Source organism: Pseudophryne corroboree, chromosome 3 (assembly GCF_028390025.1).
Source record: "Pseudophryne corroboree isolate aPseCor3 chromosome 3, aPseCor3.hap2, whole genome shotgun sequence".
Taxonomy (NCBI): domain Eukaryota; kingdom Metazoa; phylum Chordata; class Amphibia; order Anura; family Myobatrachidae; genus Pseudophryne; species Pseudophryne corroboree.
This window is the reverse complement of record NC_086446.1, coordinates 90,344,106-90,362,655: the sequence shown is the minus strand read 5'-3', so window position 1 is coordinate 90,362,655 and position 18,550 is coordinate 90,344,106. Positions and strand designations below refer to the sequence as shown.

At 49.3% G+C, this 18,550-nt stretch overlaps 1 protein-coding gene across 4 annotated transcripts in view; it reads left to right on the top strand.

Annotated features, from left to right (window-relative positions):
* The window catches only part of LOC135054829 (zinc finger protein 260-like), an 85,383-nt gene that overhangs the window by 40,358 nt on the left and 26,475 nt on the right, over positions 1 to 18,550 (top strand). For all 4 annotated transcript variants that reach the window (XM_063958213.1, XM_063958211.1, XM_063958210.1 and 1 more), the window contains exons 7-9: positions 2,059 to 2,165; positions 3,506 to 3,566; positions 12,873 to 12,946. In XM_063958213.1, coding sequence (XP_063814283.1) covers positions 2,059 to 2,165; positions 3,506 to 3,566; positions 12,873 to 12,946 — 242 coding nt within the window. The remainder of the gene's footprint in view (positions 1 to 2,058; positions 2,166 to 3,505; positions 3,567 to 12,872; positions 12,947 to 18,550) is intronic.

Here is an 18,550-nt window from a genome sequence, read left to right as displayed (position 1 = left end):
GACGGATCTTTGGGTCAAAATATCAATGGATAAGGGCACAGGCTTTGTGTAAAAATAAAAAATAGTATATGATATTGATGTTGTTGAGGGGAGAATGTCCTGCAGCAAATTCCAGGTAGAAGCAGGGTATTGGTGTGTAATACACTGTGAGCTATTAGTGTAACACAATAGTGCATTGAGTTGCAGTGTGCATGCAGTCCTTGCAGGGTAGACAGGGAGAGCTGTGTGCTGAGGCGGTCTATGGAACTGCACCCAAAATGGCCCCCGGGCTTTTAAGCACTTCACCCCTCCACTGGAATACCTGCGCCTTATTGTCCAGCCAGGAGTCTCAGGTCCCCTTCAGCCAGGTACAGGAGGGCCTTCAGTGTCCCCTGCAATGTGCCCAGCACCAGACAGCGCCGCCCGCCCGTTCGTCCGACCGTCAAGAGGGCCCTGGAGCTGCGCGGCCGGGAGCGCCAAACTCGAGGCCGGGGATCCGGAGGAGTCACAGGCCGCAATGCCGGAAGTCGTCCGCCGCGGCCAGCCAGCACCCAGAGATCCCGGACAAAGGTGCCCGCCGCTGCTCGGAGGTGAGGGGGGACCAGCACCGGGGGGTAGACACTCCGGAGGGACACAGGATGGGTGCAGGAGTTATAAAATCGGGGAGCTCCCGGGATCCGCTGCCTACTCCTTCACCGCCGTGGCCACGCCCCTCAGCATGGCTTTCCTCTTGTTTTGTGTGTGCTGGTTCGAATCTCTCAAGGTATGTCCGTCTCCTCGAGCACAGTTTCCTAGACTGAGTCTGGTAGGAGGGGCATAGAGGGAGGAGCCAGTGCACACTATCAAATTCTTAAAGTGCCCAAGGCTCCTAGTGGACCCGTCTATACCCCATGGAACTAAATGGACCCCAGTATCCTCTACGGACTGCGAGAAAAGGTTTTACCGGAAGGTAATTAAAATCCTATTTCTTTTTTCCCCATGGCTGAGCGTTTATCAAATGACAGCGCATGAGTCTTAGTCTGACTGATCATGTACCGCAATGGTCTTGTGACAGAGGAAGTAGTGGGGATTTATTCGCAATGTGATGGACAGTTTGGGGGAGCTAACGGAGAGAGGTGTCATGACGTTTTTTTGGTGCGTGTCTGAGCCTGCGGCGGTGATTCCATACACCCTGGCAATGGCTCCGGCGTCATACTTCCTGCAGCCACGCTGCGCGATCATAGTGTACACCTCAGCCCGTAGTCATTAAGAATAATTTTGGGAGGCGCAAAACACACTCCCACCACAGTGCTGTCACCATTTGCACCTATTTGTGTGCAGATTCAGGGGATTTATGCAGAATGCATAGTGTTTTCCTGTGCAGGTGTTGGATGGAGCTATGCTAATTGTAGTAGGTAGGGGTGGGGGTGAGCGCAATGGAACCCCTTGCGGGCTCGCCACTCAGCAGGCTCTACGGGTGTCGTGGACACCCACAAGTGGGAATAGCCCCTGTTTGCCGGCATTGTAAGCGGCCGGTATTCTGGCGTCGGTAAAGCAACTACATTCCTTATGGCTATACACTTATATGCAGATATTGCTGATTTAAATACATTGCCATACATTACATTGATGTACTAGGCAGCCGAAGTGAGTAATCGTTAGTTTCTCCACTCAGCCGGCATCAAATGACATAGAACCCACACTACCGAAAGGTAATTGTAAAGATATGGATTAATGTAGTGTGATCCTTACCAGCATCGGAGAAACTTGTGTTCTATGTATGAACCTCAGAAGGTTATTGGGCAGCCGATTGCTACATGTTTGGCGCCAGAGTCTCTTGCCCAGCTGCCCAGTAGTGCACTGATGGGTGGATGGAGCTGATCTTCACCAGCCAGACCGCAGGATGGGATGGGGGCTCTGATACATCACCCCCTCCTCTTACTTTCTCTGGATTTGCTATTGGTTCATGGGCAGACACACACACACACACACACACACAGACAGACATATACACACACACACACACACACACACACACACACGTGTCTTGTTTGCGCATAATTAAAAGCTTTTTTGTTAATTTTTCTTTGTCTTTTACAGATGTATCCAATAACGTCAATACCCCGGAGAGATCTCCAAGACCGTCCAGTCCCCATCATTCACAGGACCAGACAGAGGAACCTCAGAGCACCCCGCAGGATGATGACGTATGTCATGTTCTGTTATGGTATCGTTAGGAATTCTCCATGTGTTCTGTTGTGGCAGGCAGAGGACGATAGGTGTAGTGCCCTGTAATATTATATTTCCCCCCTGCACTGCCTTACACCATGCTTACCTTTCCTGTACCATCTGCAGTGTTTGGGTTTTGTCTGCCCCCCATTAGTTATGTGAAGGTGACCTAATGCTGCCATATAGCAGTGTGGGTGTTCCAGGCCCTAAGCAGAATACAGTTGGTAGCGCCTGAAGCCCTGATGGGTTTCTATTGTAACTGTTATATGTCAGTACGGATGTGTGTCACTGTGTCTAATCATAGCTTATATCAGGCAATGGGATGTGTTCAGTTCAGACATCTTGTTAACCCAAAAATAGTGCAGAACATAGATAGGTCTAAATAGGGGACTGCGGGGAGTTGTGAGGACAATGCTGGGAGAGCGCAGGGAAGGAGTAGTGGGGACAGTGCTGGGAGACCAGGCAGAGGGGAGTCAGGGGAGAGTGCAGGGAAGGGGTAGTGGGGGCAGTGCTGGGAGACCAGGCAGAGGGGAGTCAAGGCAGAGCGCAGGGAAGGAGTAGTGGGGACAGTGCTGGGAGAGCAGACAGAGGGGAATCAGATGAGAGTGCAGGGAGGGAGTAGTGGGGACAGTGCTGGGAGACCAGGCAGAGGGAAGTCAGGGGAGAGCGCAGGGAAGGATTAGTGGGGACTGTACTGGGAGACCAGACAGAGGGGAATCAGATGAGAGTGCAGGGAGGGAGTAGTGGGGACAGTGCTGGGAGACCAGGCAGAGGGGAGTCAGGGGAGAGTGCAGGGAAGGGGTAGTGGGGGCAGTGCTGAGAGACCAGGCAGAGGGGAGTCAGGGGAGAGTGCAGGGAGGGAGTAGTGGGGACAGTGCTGGGAGACCAGGCAGAGGGGAGTCAGGGGAGAGTGCAGGGAAGGGGTAGTGGGGGCAGTGCTGGGAGACCAGGCAGAGGGGAGTCGGGGGAGAGTGCAGGGAGGGAGTAGTGGGGACAGTGCTGGGAGACCAGGCAGAGGGGAGTCAGGGGAGAGTGCAGGGAGGGAGTAGTGGGGACAGTGCTGGGAGACCAGGCAGAGGGGAGTCAGGGGAGAGTGCAGGGAAGGGGTAGTGGGGGCAGTGCTGGTAGACCAGGCAGAGGGGAGTCGGGGGAGAGTGCAGGGAGGGAGTAGTGGGGGCAGTCCTGGAAGACCAGGCAGAGGGGAAACAGGGGACACCTCTGTGCTCTATACTAGTGTATCCAGTGTCCTTAGTCTGTGTTATCTGGCTGTATTGCATGGTGGCACATTCCTCATTATATTATACGTTCCCATCTGCAGGAGCTGCTCCGGGTCAGACTCGCTCATCTGAAGCAGGAGATAAAGGTGGAGGAAACATCAGGTAAGAGAACGCTCTCCCCACATACTGCATAATAATGGAGAGTGAATTAGGAGTGTGCTAGATGTCACACAGACCACAGTCCCAGCTGTGCTCTACTAGGGGCAGAACTCTTGCGTGTCCCTGGGCAGCCTTGGCATCAGGTCACCTAACCATTAGCTGCCAGCTGCTTAGTACATGGTGTTTGTCTGTAGATCTCATTGATTGCATTTATTATTTTGCTGCTTCTCCATTCACGCTGGCAAAACATACAACGCGTAAACACCGTTTGGGTACGCAGTCAGCAATAGAACATAAAATACGGGCACCTAATAAGAAAATTAGCATGCCCTGCCATAGTTCTAGCATGCCCTAATAGCATGACTGTGGCAGAGCATTGCTGGTATGTGTAGTTCCAGAGCAGGTGGGGGGCTGCATGTTCCCTACACCTGGTATCACCCTTTGTTATATATTCCCTATTACTGGCCCTGTCCTGGTGTTGTGCAGCTCTTCATTGGGATGCCCTTCTCGGAAACACTGTTGCTCCATAGTAAGAGGGAATCCATCCACAGTATGTTACAGTGCCCACTCCCCTCCTAGTTATACACGTTTCCTCTCTGGGAAATGCCCGTAGAGGAGAAGCAGGTGGACTTGCGATGGAGTGGGGCCAGGCTGTTGGCATAATTTGGCCCCTCCCCCTTAGGCCCTGCCCCTCACAGGGAAAATGCCTTATTTGTAGCATATTTGCATAGGGGGTGGGTCTAATATGCAGTGATTGACATAGACTTGCGTCATTAGGCCCTGCCCAAACGCAAGGGCCGCAGATCCACTATGTTTATGTCCCCATTCTGCCCACTTCAATAGGAAGTGGAACCTACACCTATTTTAAATAATGGAAAGGTGATTGGGAAGACCAAGGGAGTGGGAATAAGGGGAAGGGAATCATATAGGTTAGGGGGGCAGAGGCTTGAGGAGAACCGTAATATCCCTCCTGTAGCTATTAGGCAGAAAGTGGGTGTCATGGAGCGCTGTTACAGATATATACTGTATATACTCCTGCAGCGTCAGGACGGCGATACCTGTAATGTGCACAGTTACAAGATAAATACGTCCAACTTTTGTTGACATTTTTTTTTTTTTTTTTTTAAATGGACTCACAAGGATTAGTTTACAGTGATCCTTCTACCTAACACCATTGGTGACATACACTGTAGCAGAGACTGTCTAACATCACGGGCAGGGCATGTATAGTCATCCATATTGCAGATATTTTAGGGATGGCCATCAACCTATCGATGATTCCGAATCATCGATGGTTTGTGGCCAATGTCAAATGCTTTTGCAATTGTTGGGAGAGAACCAGATGGTTTCCCTCCATCTATGACACAGCATAAACGAATATGGTTTGTTTGTTTTTTGCATGGTGCGGGGAGACGGAGCATAGCTCTGACACCCGCCAAACCCCACCCCCTTTTTTTTGTTTGGTCCATGGCACAGACAGCACCTTTCAGTGGTGGTTATCGAGTGGTGCAAACCATCGATGGTTCGCCATAGGTGGTTTATGTACCATCGATGGTTATCACCGATTGTGTCATTGGTGGCAGCCCCAAGGTACTTGTAAGACACTCTCTATTTAACCAACAGCAGGTAGGTGGGTAAACCTTGTGAGCCTATTCCACTTACATGTAATATAATGTGAACACATGCATAGAACTCGCTAGTTTGCTCCCTGACCTGGGCACACTATAGACCCTGCACCTCTCTCTCTCTCTCACACTTCTGTACCCCTGCGTCATACATTCTAATCCCCTCACATATATCATATCTATGGCAGTAAGAGACCTTGTATGGGCAGATCAGGAGAAGCAGGAGGCGCTCGGCAGAAGGAAGTGATTATGGGCAGCAGGGTAAGTTGTTAGAGGATAGATTGGAGGAATAATTTATCCCAAAGAGCTCATTACCGAGATAAGATATATATGATTTATAATAATTTCTCTAACGTCCTAGTGGATGCTGGGGACTCCGTAAGGACCATGGGGAATAGACGGGCTCCGCAGGAGACAGGGCACTTTAAGAAAGAATTTGGATTCTGGTGTGTTCTGGCTCCTCCCTCTATGTCCCTCCTCCAGACCTCAGTTTGAATCTGTGCCCGGACGAGCTGGGTGCTACTTAGTGATCTCTCCTGAGCTTGCTGTAAGAAAGTATTTTGTTAGGTTTTTTATTTTCAGGGAGATCTGCGGGCAACAGACTCCCTGCATCGTGGGACTGAGGGGAGAGAAGCAGCCCTACTCTCTGAAGATAGGTCCTGCTTCTTAGGCTACTGGACACCATTAGCTCCAGAGGGATCGTACACAGGATCTCACCCTTTGTCGTCCGATCCCGGAGCCGCGCTGCCGTCCCCCTCGCAGAGTCGGAAGACAGAAGCCGGGTGAAAGAAGCAAGAAGACTTCGAAATCGGCGGCAGAAGACTCCAGTCTTCAAACTGAGGTGGCGCACAGCACTGCAGCTGCGCGCCATTGCTCCCACACTACACCCACATACTCCGGTCACTGTAGGGTGCAGGGCGCAGGAAGGGGCGCCCTGGGCAGCAATTAGAGACCTCTTGGCAAAAGTGGGCATATATACAGTTGGGCACTGTATATATGCATGAGCCCCCGCCAAAAATTGTACATGAAAACGGGACAGAAGCCCGCCGTCGAGGGAGCGGGGCTTCTTCCTCAGCACTCGCCAGCGCCATGTTTTTTCTCCACAGCACCGCTGAGAGGAAGCTCCCCAGCCTCTCCCCTGCAGTTACACGGTAGAAGAGGGTAAAAAGAGAGGGGGGGCACATAATTAGGCGGAAAAATCAATATAAGCAGCAGCTACTGGGTTAACATTAAGTTACTGTGTTATTCCTGGGTTAATAGCGCTGGGGTGTGTGCTGGCATACTCTCTCTCTGTCTCTCCAAAGGGCCTTATGGGGGAATTGTCTTCAGATGAGCATTCCCTGAGTGTGTGGTGTGTCGGTATGTGTGTGTCGACATGTCTGAGGTAAAAGGCTCCCCTAAGGAGGAGATGGAGCAAATATGTGTGTGAGAGGCTGTCTCCGTCGACAACGCCGACACCTGTTTGGATATGTGTAATTAAGTGCTAAGGTGAATTTATTGCACAAAAGATTAGAGAACAGACAGGGAATCTACCCATGTCTGTCCCAATGTCGCAGAGACCTTCAGAGTCTCTCAATGCTCACTATCCAAAATAATAGACACTGATATCGACACGGAGTCTGACTCCAGTGTCGACTACGATAATGCAAAGTTACAGCCAAAATGGCAGAAAAGTATTCAATATATGACTATTGTAATAAAAGATGATTTGCATATCACTGATGACTCATCTGTCCCTGACACAAGGGTACACATGTTTAAGGGGAAGAAAGCTGAGGTAAATTTCCCTCCTCTCATGAGGAAAAAGAGCGGGAATCTCCAGACAAGAGACTGAGGTTTCCCACAAGGAATTTTCAGGGAGTATACTTTCCCCACTAGGGCCAGGATACGATGGGAATCTTCCCCTAGAGTGTCACGTTTGCCCAAAAGGTAGCCCTGACGTAACAGCTATTCTCAGGGATCCTGCAGATAGCGTGCGCATTCTGGTACACTACTCAGACCGGCGATTGTGTCGGCATGGGTTTATAGCGCTGTGGCAGCGTGGACAGGTACCCTATCAGCAGAGATTGAGACCCTAGTATGTGTATGTGTGTGTGTATATATATATATATATATATATATATATATATATATATATATATATATATATATATATATATATATATATATATATATATATATATATATATATATATATATATATATATATATAGAGAGAGAGAGAGAAAATATGGCTGCTCCGGCACTCCACAGAGTCCAATGCTGGGCTCGACCTGCTCTGGTGCCCTCCCCAACCGGGGACCGGTGATATGCGGTGGAACAAACGAGGCGGCACTCAGAGACTTTCAATTCAAAAGTATAATTGGTGCAAAACGTGCAAAAAAGGTCACATCAACGTTTCGGGGACCTAGATCCTGAAGAAGGGGACTAGGTCCCCGAAAACGTTGATGTGACCTTTTTTGCACGTTTTGCACCAATTATACTTTTGAATTGAAAGTCTCTGAGTGCCGCCTCGTTTGTTCCACCGTATATATATATATATATATATATAGAGAGAGAGAGAAACAGTTGGCGGCACTCCACGGATTCTCAAAGAAAAGAGAATCCGTGGAGTGCCGCCAACTGTTTCTCTCTCTGTATCTGCTCCGTCTGGACTGTGGAGGGCACCCAGGTATTTAAAACATTTGTTTGGAGTGCCGGTCATTTTTGGAACTATATATATATATATATATATATATATAATATATATATAATAATATATATATTAAAGATGCTGTCTTAAGAGATATATAAAACATGCCCAAAGAGACATGAGTCTACTGGGTCCTAGAGACAAAGCTATGTCGATTTCTGCTTGACGTGTCCTGTAGAATATGAAATGGACAGATGATGCCGACTTAAGAGGCATATGGAAGGCTGAGGATTGTGTGGAGAAGGATTCTCGGACCTGGTTTCCACAGCTATAGCTGGTAATTCTGATATTTTGCCTTATATTCCTGCACAGCCTAGGAAAGCTTGACATTACCAAATGCAGCCTTTCGAACAAAGAAACAAGAAAGTCCGAGGTGCGTCCTTTCTTGCCAGAGTCGGGGGCAGAGGAAAGAAGCTGCACAACACAGCTAGTTCCCAGGAACAGAAGTCCGTCCCGTCCTCTACAAAATCCACTGCATGTCGCTGGGGCTCCACAGGCGGAGCTAGGCCCAGTGGGGGCACGCCTTCGTAAGTTCACCCACAAGTGGGTTCACTCCTTGTTAGATCCCTGGGCAATAGATATTGTGTCTCAGGGATACAAGCTGGACTTTGAGGAAAAAAAAAGAGATGCCCCCTCACCGACGGACCTGCCGGCTTCCCTCCACGAGAGGAAAACAGTGTTAACTGCAATTCACAAATTGTATCTTCAACAGGTGGTGGTCAAGGTTCCCCTCCTTCAACAAGGAGGGGGTTATTGTTCGACCATGTTGTAGTCCCGAAACCAGACGGTTCGGTCAGACCCATATTGAATTTAAAATCCCTGAACATATACCTGAAAAGGTTCAAGTTCAAGATGGAATCGCTAAGAGCGGTCATTGCAAGCCTGAAAGGGGGAGATTTTATGGTGACTCTGGACATAAAGGATGCATACCTTCATGTCCCCATTTATCCACCTCATCAGGCGTACCTCAGAATTGCGGTACGGGATTGTCATTACCAATTTCAGACGTTGCCGTTTGGTCTCTCCACGGCCCCGAGAATATTCACCAAGGTAATGGCGGAAATAATGGTGCTCCTGCGGAAGCAAGGTGTCACTATTATCACGTACTTGGACGATCTCCTCATAAAAGCGAGATCAAGAGAGCAGTTGCTGAACAGCGTATCACTTTCTCTGGAAGTGTAACGGAAACACGGCTGGAGTCTATATATTCCAAAGTCGCAGTTGGTTCCTACAGCTCATCTGCCTCTCCTAGGCATGATCCTAGACACAGACCAGAAAAGGGTTTATCTCCCGATAGAGAGAGCTCAGGAGCTCGTGACACTGGTCAGGAATCTATTAAAACCAAAACAGGTGTCAGTGCATCACTGCACTCGAGTCCTGGGAAGGATGGTGGCATCATACGAGGCCATTCCCTTCGGCAGGTTCCATGCGAGGACCTTCCAATGGGACTTGCTGGACAAGTGGTCCGGATCACATCTTCAGATGCATCGGTTAATCACCCTATCCCCCAGGGCCAGGGTGTCTCTCCTGTGGTGGCTGCAGAGTGCTCACCTTCTCGAAGGTCGCAGATTCGGCATCCAGGACTGGGTCCTGGTGACCACGGATGCAAGCCTCCAAGGGTGGGGGGCAGTCACACAGGGAAGAAATTTCCAAGGGCTGTGGTCAAGTCAGGAGACTTGCCTTCACATCAAAATCCTGGAACTAAGGGCCATATACAATGCCCTACGTCAAGCGGAGTCCCTGCTTCGCGACCAACCGGTTCTGATTCAGTCAGACAACATCACCGCAGTGGCTCATGTAAACCGCCAAGGCGGCACAAGGAGCAGGGTGGCGATGGTGGAGGCCACCAGAATTCTTCGCTGGGCGGAGAATCACGTAAGCGCACTGTCAGCAGTGTTCATTCCGGGAGTGGACAACTGGGAAGCAGACTTCCTCAGCAGGCACGACCTCCACCCGGGAGAGTGGGGACTTCATCCAGAAGTCTTCACGCAGATTGCAAGTCGGTGGGAACTGCCACAGGTGGACATGATGGCATCCCGCCTCAACAAAAAGCTGCAGAGATATTGCGCCAGGTCAAGAGACCCTCAGGCGATAACTGTGGACGCACTGGTGACACCGTGGGTGTTCCCGTCGGTCTATGTATTTCCTCTTCTTCCTCTCATACCCAAGGTGCTGAGAATCATAAGGAAACGAGGAGTGAGAACAATACTCATTGTTCCGAATTGGCCAAGAAAGACTTGGTATCCAGATCTGCAAGAAATGCTCACAGAGGACCCGTGGCCTCTGCCTCTAGGACAGGACTTGTGCAACAGGGGCCCTGTCTGTTCCAAGACTTACCGCTGCTGCGTTTGACGGCATGGCGGTTGAACGCCGGATCCTAGCAGAAAAAGGCATTTCGGATGAGGTCATTCCTACGCTGATAGAGGCTAGGAAGGATGCAACATTATCACCGTATATGGCGAAAATATGTGGCTTGGTGTGAGGCCAGGAATGCCCCTATGGAGGAATTCCAGCTGGGCCTTTTCCTTCACTTCCTACAGTCGGGAGTGACTTTGGGCCTTAAATTGGGTTCCATTAAGGTTCAGATTTCGGCCTTATCCATTTTCTTTCAAAAAGAACTGGCTTCTCTGCCTGAAGTTCAGACGTTTGTAAAGGGAGTGCTGCATATTCAGCCCCCTTTTGTGCCTCCAGTGGCATCTTGGGATCTTAACGTGTTGTTGAGTTTCCTGAAATCACACTGGTTTGAACCACTCAAAACGATGGAAGTAAAATATCTCACGTGGAAGGTGGTCATGCTATTAGCCTTGGCTTCGGGTAAGCGTGTGTCAGAATTGGCGGCTTTGTCACATAAAAGCCCTTATCTGGTTTTCCATGCGGATAGAGCAGAATTGCGGACCGCCCACAATTTCTGCCGAAAGTGGTTTCATCCTTTCATATAAACCAACCTATTGTGGTGCCTGTGGCTACTACTGACTTGGAGGATTCCGAGTCACTGGATGTGGTCGGGGCTTTGAAGGTTTATGTAGCCAGAACGGCTAAGGTCAGGAAAACAGAATATTTGTTCATCCTGTATGTTTCCAACAAGCTTGGGGCGCCTGCTTCAAAGTAAACTATTGCTCGCTGGATCTGTAACACGATTCGGCAGGCTCATTCTGCAGCTGGGTTGCCGCTGCCTAATTCAGTTAAGGCCCATTCCACAAGGAAGGTGGGCTCTTCTTGGGCGACTGCCCGAGGGGTCTCGGCATTACAGCTTTGCCGAGCAGCTACTTGGTCTGGTTCAAACACCTTTGCAAAGTTCTACAAGTTTGATACCCTGGCTGAGGAGGACCTTGTGTTTGCTCATTCGGTGCTGCAGAGTCATCCGCACTCTCCCGCCCGTTTGGGAGCTTTGGTATAATCCCCATGGTCCTTACGGAGTCCCCAGCATCCACTAGGACGTTAGAGAAAATAAGATTTTACTTACCGGTAAACCTATTTCCCGTAGTCCGTAGTGGATGCTGGGCACCCGTCCCAAGTGCGGATTTCTTCTGCAATACTTGTATATAGTTATTGCTTAAATAAGGGTTATGTTATGGTTGCATCAGGGTTGATCTGATGCTCCGTTGTTGTTCATACTGTTAACTGGGTATGTTTATCACAAGTTATACAGTGTGATTGGTGTGACTGGTATGAGTCTTAGGGTGTGTACACACGGTGAGATCCTTGCTATGTCCTATTTTTACTTGCGATTTCCCTTGAACTCCCCGGAGACCAGATAGGACAGATTTTGACTAACTTTTCTTGAGATATGGACTATGTGTGCTTACGATTTTGGCTTATGTGAGATTTTGGCTTATGTGAGATGTCATTGACATGTGAGAAGAACTAGATAGTACACCGATCTAGCAAGGATTGACTTGCCTGCACAGTCTATCTTTTCTTGCGATGCCGACCTGGCGGGACCGCGCATCGGGATCGCAAGGTGACTTTCACCTTGCGATCTGCACTAACTTTTCTTACGATTTTGACTATATAGTCAAAATCTTAAGAAAAAATCTCACCGTGTGTACACACCCTTACCCTGGATTCCAAAATCCTTTCCTTGTACTGTCAGCTCTTCCGGGCACAGTTTCTCTAACTGAGGTCTGGAGGAGGGACATAGAGGGAGGAGCCAGAACACACCAGATTCCAAATTCTTTCTTAAAGTGCCCTGTCCCCTGCGGAGCCCGTCTATTCCCCATGGTCCTTACGGAGTCCCCAGCATCCACTACGGACTACGAGAAATAGATTTACCGGTAAGTAAAATCTTATTATTGCTTATTGTGTAGCTGACATGTGGGATTATGGGTCATGTTTATCCCTTTCCTCAGTAGCTGATGCGGCCGATCTGTAATGTATCAGCAGCTCTGCAGGACTTACCACTGGGCTACTACCAGAGCCTCATTACTCGGGGAACGTCCCTACTCTGCCAGCTGCTGCCAGCAATGGCTGGAGATGTCCCGGTTTATGTTTAGTTACAGCAGAAGTATAGCATTGTATTGGTGACAGTGTAGGGTGTATATATAGAGCTTTATTAAACATGTCCTTCCCATTTGCACGGTGCATATACCTGGGGTACCTGTATAAGTGGGTGGAAGGCATGACCTAGAGGCCAAACTCCCCACTTGCCTTCACTCCTGTACACCAGGGGTACTCGGCATATAGCCCTCAGCTGCTGTGGAACTACACATCCCAGCATGGCCTGCCACAGTTTTAGCATGCCCTAATAGCAACGCTGTGGCAGGGCATGTTGGGATGTGTAGTTCCACAGCAGCTGAAGGACTGTGTGTTGACTACCCCAGCTTTACACCCTACACAGTGACCGTTCTACCTACAATCATGCAGATTGGTTTCCAGGGCAGCCACTATATCCGTGCTGTGGCTGTGCCACTGTATTGCCCAAGGTGAGCCAATAGGAGTGTTTGAGGGCAATTAAAAACAATTTGTTAATTGCTCTATGTGTGTGTTCTACAGATGGCTCCAGCAGCAGTCCCCATTACTCACAGGACTCTACAGAGGAAGACCAGAGCACCCCGCCGGATGATCAGGTACATCAGGGCTGTTGTGACATCATTTCTCATGTGTTATATTGGGCAGGGGGAAGATGGGTGTAACTCTGCTTCTAGGAGATTGTCCTCATCCTGCCGGCTATACCCCTAAGCATGATCCCAGGAAGGCCACCTGTAATTGTAGAGGCGACTGGATGAATGGGGTTATGACCTAGGGACCATAGTAACAATGTTATTTCTCTTTCATCCACTAGGGGACACTGGAGTCCTATACAGTAGGGGTGTGAAGCCTTGAACCGGAGGTGTGGCACAATCTTAAATTAGCATTGTCTGCACAGCCGGCTCCTCCCCCTTCACATCCCTCATCCCTCAGTTTGAAAAATTGTGCTGGAGGCACAATACGTGGAGCACTTGAGCTCCTGACAAAAACTAATAGGGGGGCTGCGTAACCCTAATAAAGGGGGGACAAAGCTACTTCAGGTCAGAGAGACAAAGATCCCTATTGAAGGGACCTGCATCTCTCCACAGGAGATCCTCCAAAATAGTGAGTACTGGTCGTATAAATTAGACTAGGGTCTTTCAGTAGTAAAAGTTTTTTTTTTTTTTTTTCCCCCCTTCCTCTTCCTCTTATAGCTTGCTGTTAACTCCCCTTTATAGAACCTGATAGGAAAGGGCAGAGCAGACAGAGTATGGCCGGCGCGTGGGAGCCCTAGTGCGGCGCGGGAGCTCTCTCAGTGACTCACCCTGTCTTTCCCTGTCAGCAATAGCAGCAGGTGTTTAAGCCCATCGCCGGAGGGGAACACAGGCGCCGCTACGGGAGACGGACCCGTCGCGCGCGCCAGCCGGCGGCTCCAGGGTGTGCTGCACATGAGGGAAGACTCAGTACAGAGAGAGAGCACAGGCGCCGCTACGGGAGACGGACCCGTCGCGTGCGCGCCAGCCGGCGGGTCCGGAGCGCGCTGTGTAGCGGCCACAGGGGACCAGTAAATGCAAAGGCACTAGATTAAAATCAGTGCGGCACACATATATATATTTTTATTATAGGAAGGACATTTTACGTTTAGGCGCCAGGCTGAGGTGAGGGATGGGTCCTCCCCCTCCCCCACCAGTAGTGTACATAGGAAGTAGAAAAACTCCCCCTGCTGCACGGCCTGGATAGAACAGGCATTAAAATAGTAGAGAGAGTTAGGCAACAGCTCCCTCTGCTGGTGAAATGTATATTATACAATATGAGGATCTCCTGAAAAGTAATCAGACTTTACAAATTTATATTTTCAAGGGACGTCTCTTTCAAAGATCCCGGAGAAAATACACGGAAGCAAGCCAACTCTAACATCGTAGCTGATTACAGTTGGGGTGTGAGGGTTGCGAGTCGGCTGGTGTTTTATTTTATTTATTTATTTTTTTATTTTTTTTAACTGTTCCTTTTATAAAAGGGGACAGGTAATTCCAGCCGGATCCAATACCTTCGCTTCCGTCATCCCCCAGTCTTTCTCTTCCTAGTTTAAAGGGTGAAAGCGCTGCGTAATACCCTGATACGGGGTTTTAAAATAACAAAACAGCATGTCTAAGGCTACCAAGACCTCAAAGACCTGCTATGTTTGTACGAAATGTAACAAGAAGAGCACGCGGGTCGGCAGCTCCGGGGTGTGCGACTCCTGCTTAGACAAGGACGCTCTACCTGGGAGCAGTGCTCTGGCTAAGGCATGGGAGGACAACCTTGCTAATAGAATCTCCAAGGAAATGGCAGAATCCCGCAAACAGCAATCGGAATGGGCTGCGGGATTCTCAAAGACAATGGAGGAATTTCTCATCAAATTAACGCCGCCCGCACACGCTGAGACGACTGTGCACAAGGCTGTTAAAAGAACTCTTCCTATTATACCAGAATCGGAGGAGGAAGAGGGTTTTCTTCCGGATACGGAAGAAGGTGAGTTAATTGAACCCATCCTAGACGCTGATTTTCCTGAAGAAGACTCTGCGATCTCGGGTCTGGATTCCTTAATTGACGCAGTAAAGGACATCCTAAGCTTTAAGGAAGCGGAAATCCGGGAGCCGGAAGAATTCGATTTGTTCAAATCCCAGAAGCCGCGTTCAGCAGAGTTTCCCATTCCTAAATCCGTCCAATCTCAGATGGAAGAGGCTTGGAAACAACCTGACAAACGTTTTCAATTTCCGAAACGGTTTCAGGTAACTTACCCCTTACCTAGGGGTGTAATGGACAAGTGGGAATCTCCGCCGGTAGTGGATGCTTCCCTAGGAAGGTTGTCAAAGAAGACAATCTTGCCAATTCCTAACGTAACTACTTTAAAGGATGCGTCCGAACGTAAAGTTGAGACTGCGTTAAAATCAATATTTGTAGCAGCAGGTGTAGCGCAGAGACCTGCGATCGTCTGTGCTTGGGTCAACAAGGCCATGGGTGCATGGTCCGGCCGTATAGTACAAGCTATTGAGGAGGAAAATAGCTTAGAAGAGATTACACAGTTGGCGGAACACATTCGGGAATCTGCTACATACTTGTGTCAAGCTTCTAAGGATATTAGCAGAATAGCATCACGCATATCTGCATCGGCCATATCGGCTAGGAGGATTTTATGGCTCAGAGAATGGCAAAGAGACTCTGACACCAAGAAGGCGGTAGAATCCATTCCCTTTGGGGGTGAAATGCTGTTCGGACCAGAGCTGGACAAGTGGATTTCGCAGGCTACAGCGGGGAAGTCCACTTTTCTGCCTACGCCTTATACGAGAACCGCTCCACAAACTAGGAGAGGTTATTCGGGACCATCGTTTACTTCATTTAGATCACAGTCCTTTCGAGCCCGAGGTAGGGGTTTCGGTACACAAGCACGCGGGGGCAGAGGTAGAGGCCGCTCGCAGGCAGCAACAAGAAAGCAGGATAAACCTGCTGACAAGACCGTGGCATGACGGCCTCCCAGCTCACCTGGGGTCCCCCTTGGTGGGCGGCCGACTGGAAGGTTTTCAGGACATCTGGGCCAAAACCTCACCGGAGCTTTGGGTGAACAACCTAATCTCTCAGGGATACAAACTGGAATTTCAACAGAGGCCTCACAGTCAGTTTTTTACAACAGGATTGCCTCAGTGCCCTCAAAAAGCAAGGGCACTACGGGCAGCAATTCAAAAATTACTACAAGCAGAGGTCATTATTCCGGTTCCCGCTTCTCAGAGAGGAACGGGGTTCTATTCCAATCTTTTTGTCGTGCCAAAACCAGACGGGACGGTCAGACTGTCACAACTGAGGGCCTGAGCTGACGGGAGGCAGCCTCAGTTGTAGGGGCTGAGATGTACCGGAACCTGGGAGGTTGTATCAGACCCCTGGACATGTAAGTAACATGAAGAATAACCGCCCGAAGGCGTGACCACGACATCTTGAATAAAAGTCAATGATGTTTATTTATGACAAACTCCATGCATCACAGTAGCAGTAAAAGAAACATAAAATCAGCAGAGAAATAATACAGTTCCTGGGTACTACAGGGTGGCAGGGACCACAGAGCTCTGGTAGTATGAGACAGTTCTTATTATCTGCGAGTTGGAAAGTCCTTACCAGGCCCGACTGTAGCAATGAAGAAAGCCCAGGATCGTACCAGCTGGTGTTCCAGGGAAAGCTGGACTGCTGTAAATAAAATAGCTGCTGTGGGTTCTGGTTGGAACCAGACAGATGTTGGCACGGAGTGGATACTGGCTGGAACCAGTTAAATAATAAATGAAGCTTGAGAGCGATGCAATATGAATGAAATGTAGAATTTGAGAGCGGAGAAATAATAATACCGGTGGAGAGTGGTAAACTGTAGAAAGGACACCGGCCCTTTAAGAGAAGCTGTACTCTGCTGGAAGCTGGGCTGGAAGCAGGTAAGGTTGTGGCTGGAAACAGATGAATCCAAAATGGATCGGAGAGTCAGGCTACACCGCAGGTGGAATGCTGGTGCGGGTCTCTATGGTGGAAGTCTTGAGACAGGAGCTGGAACCTGGAAGACAATCACAGGAGAGAGACAAACAGGAACTAGGTTTGACAACCAAAGCACTGACGCCTTCCTTGCTCAGGCACAGTGTATTTATACCTGCAGCAAGGAAGGGATTGGCTAGGCAATTATGCAGATTAACAATACTGACAACAGATTGGAGGAAATGATCAGCTGACAGAATCCAAGATGGCTGCGCCCATGCAGACACTTGGAGGGAAGTTTGGTTTGTAATCCATGTGGTAATGAAAACAGTAATGGCGGCGCCGGCCACTGGAGACAGGAGACGCCAGGCAGACAAGTGCACATCCAACCACGCGGACACAGCGGAGGCCGCGGCTGACGTAATCCACTCTGACACTCTGCATGCAGAAGCTCAGGGACGGCGGCGGAGGCCGCGGGAGACGCCATGCCAGATGTATTATGGCGTTACTGTGACAGCGTCTCAGAGAGACAGGAGAGGATGCAGGAATGTGAACATTAGGATAACAGACGGGATCCGGTGCTGGAGCGCTGAGCCAGCCTTAGGAGGCATCTGATGGGTAAGAAATGGCGTCCAGATACCCGGATCGTGACACAGACCAATTCTCAATTTAAAAGTTTTCAACCAGTTTTTAAAAGTCTACAGATTCAAGATGGAATCAATCCAATCAGTTATTGCAGGCTTAGAACCAAGCGAGTTCATGGTATCCATGGACATAAAGGATGCATATCTGCATATCCCAATCTGGACTCCTCACCAGACTTACTTACGGTTCGCACTGGTGGCGGAGCACTACCAATTCCGGGCCTTGCCGTTCGGTCTAGCGTCAGCCCCAAGAATTTTCACAAAGATCATGGCGATAATGGTGGCAGGACTAAGACTGTTGGGGGTCACGATTATACCTTATCTGGACGATTTACTGATCAAAGCTCCATCTCAGAATCGACTGCTCAAGGATGTTCAGACATCCCATCAATTTCTAATTCAACATGGATGGATTGTCAATTTCAAAAAGTCCAACCTCATACCGACTCAACGGATCCAATTCCTCGGTCTCATCTTGGACACGGTCCTCTTACGTGTGTTCCTCCCAGAGAACAAGGTACAGGACCTACAGAGATTAGTGGCTCAGGTACTGAGGACGCAGACCGTTTCTCTGCACCTCTGTGTGCAACTTCTCGGGAAGATGGTGGCGTCGTTCAAAGCTCTCCAGTACGGCAGACTTCATTCACGACCATTCCAAATGAACCTCATTGCTCAGGGAGCAGGCTCACACTGGCTTCTCCATCGGAGAATTCGACTTCAACCACAAGTAAGGGTCTCCTTGATATGGTGGTCTTCACACAAGAACCTTACAGCCGGCAAGAAATGCGGCATTTGGGATTGGAAGATCTTGACGACGGACGCCAGTCTCAGAGGTTGGGGAGCCGTCCTAGACGACCATCAGTTTCAGGGACGATGGACGCTACAGGAAAGCAAATTACCCATAAATATCCTCGAACTAAGAGCAGCCTACAATGCCCTTCTCTTAGCAGAAGACCTAGTCATGAATCAAAACATCAGGATTCAGTCAGACAATGTCACGACGACGGCTTACATAAACCGTCAAGGAGGAACAAAGAGCAGGATGGCGTTGAAGGAGGCCACAAAGATCTGGTTGTGGGCAGTAAGACGAGACAT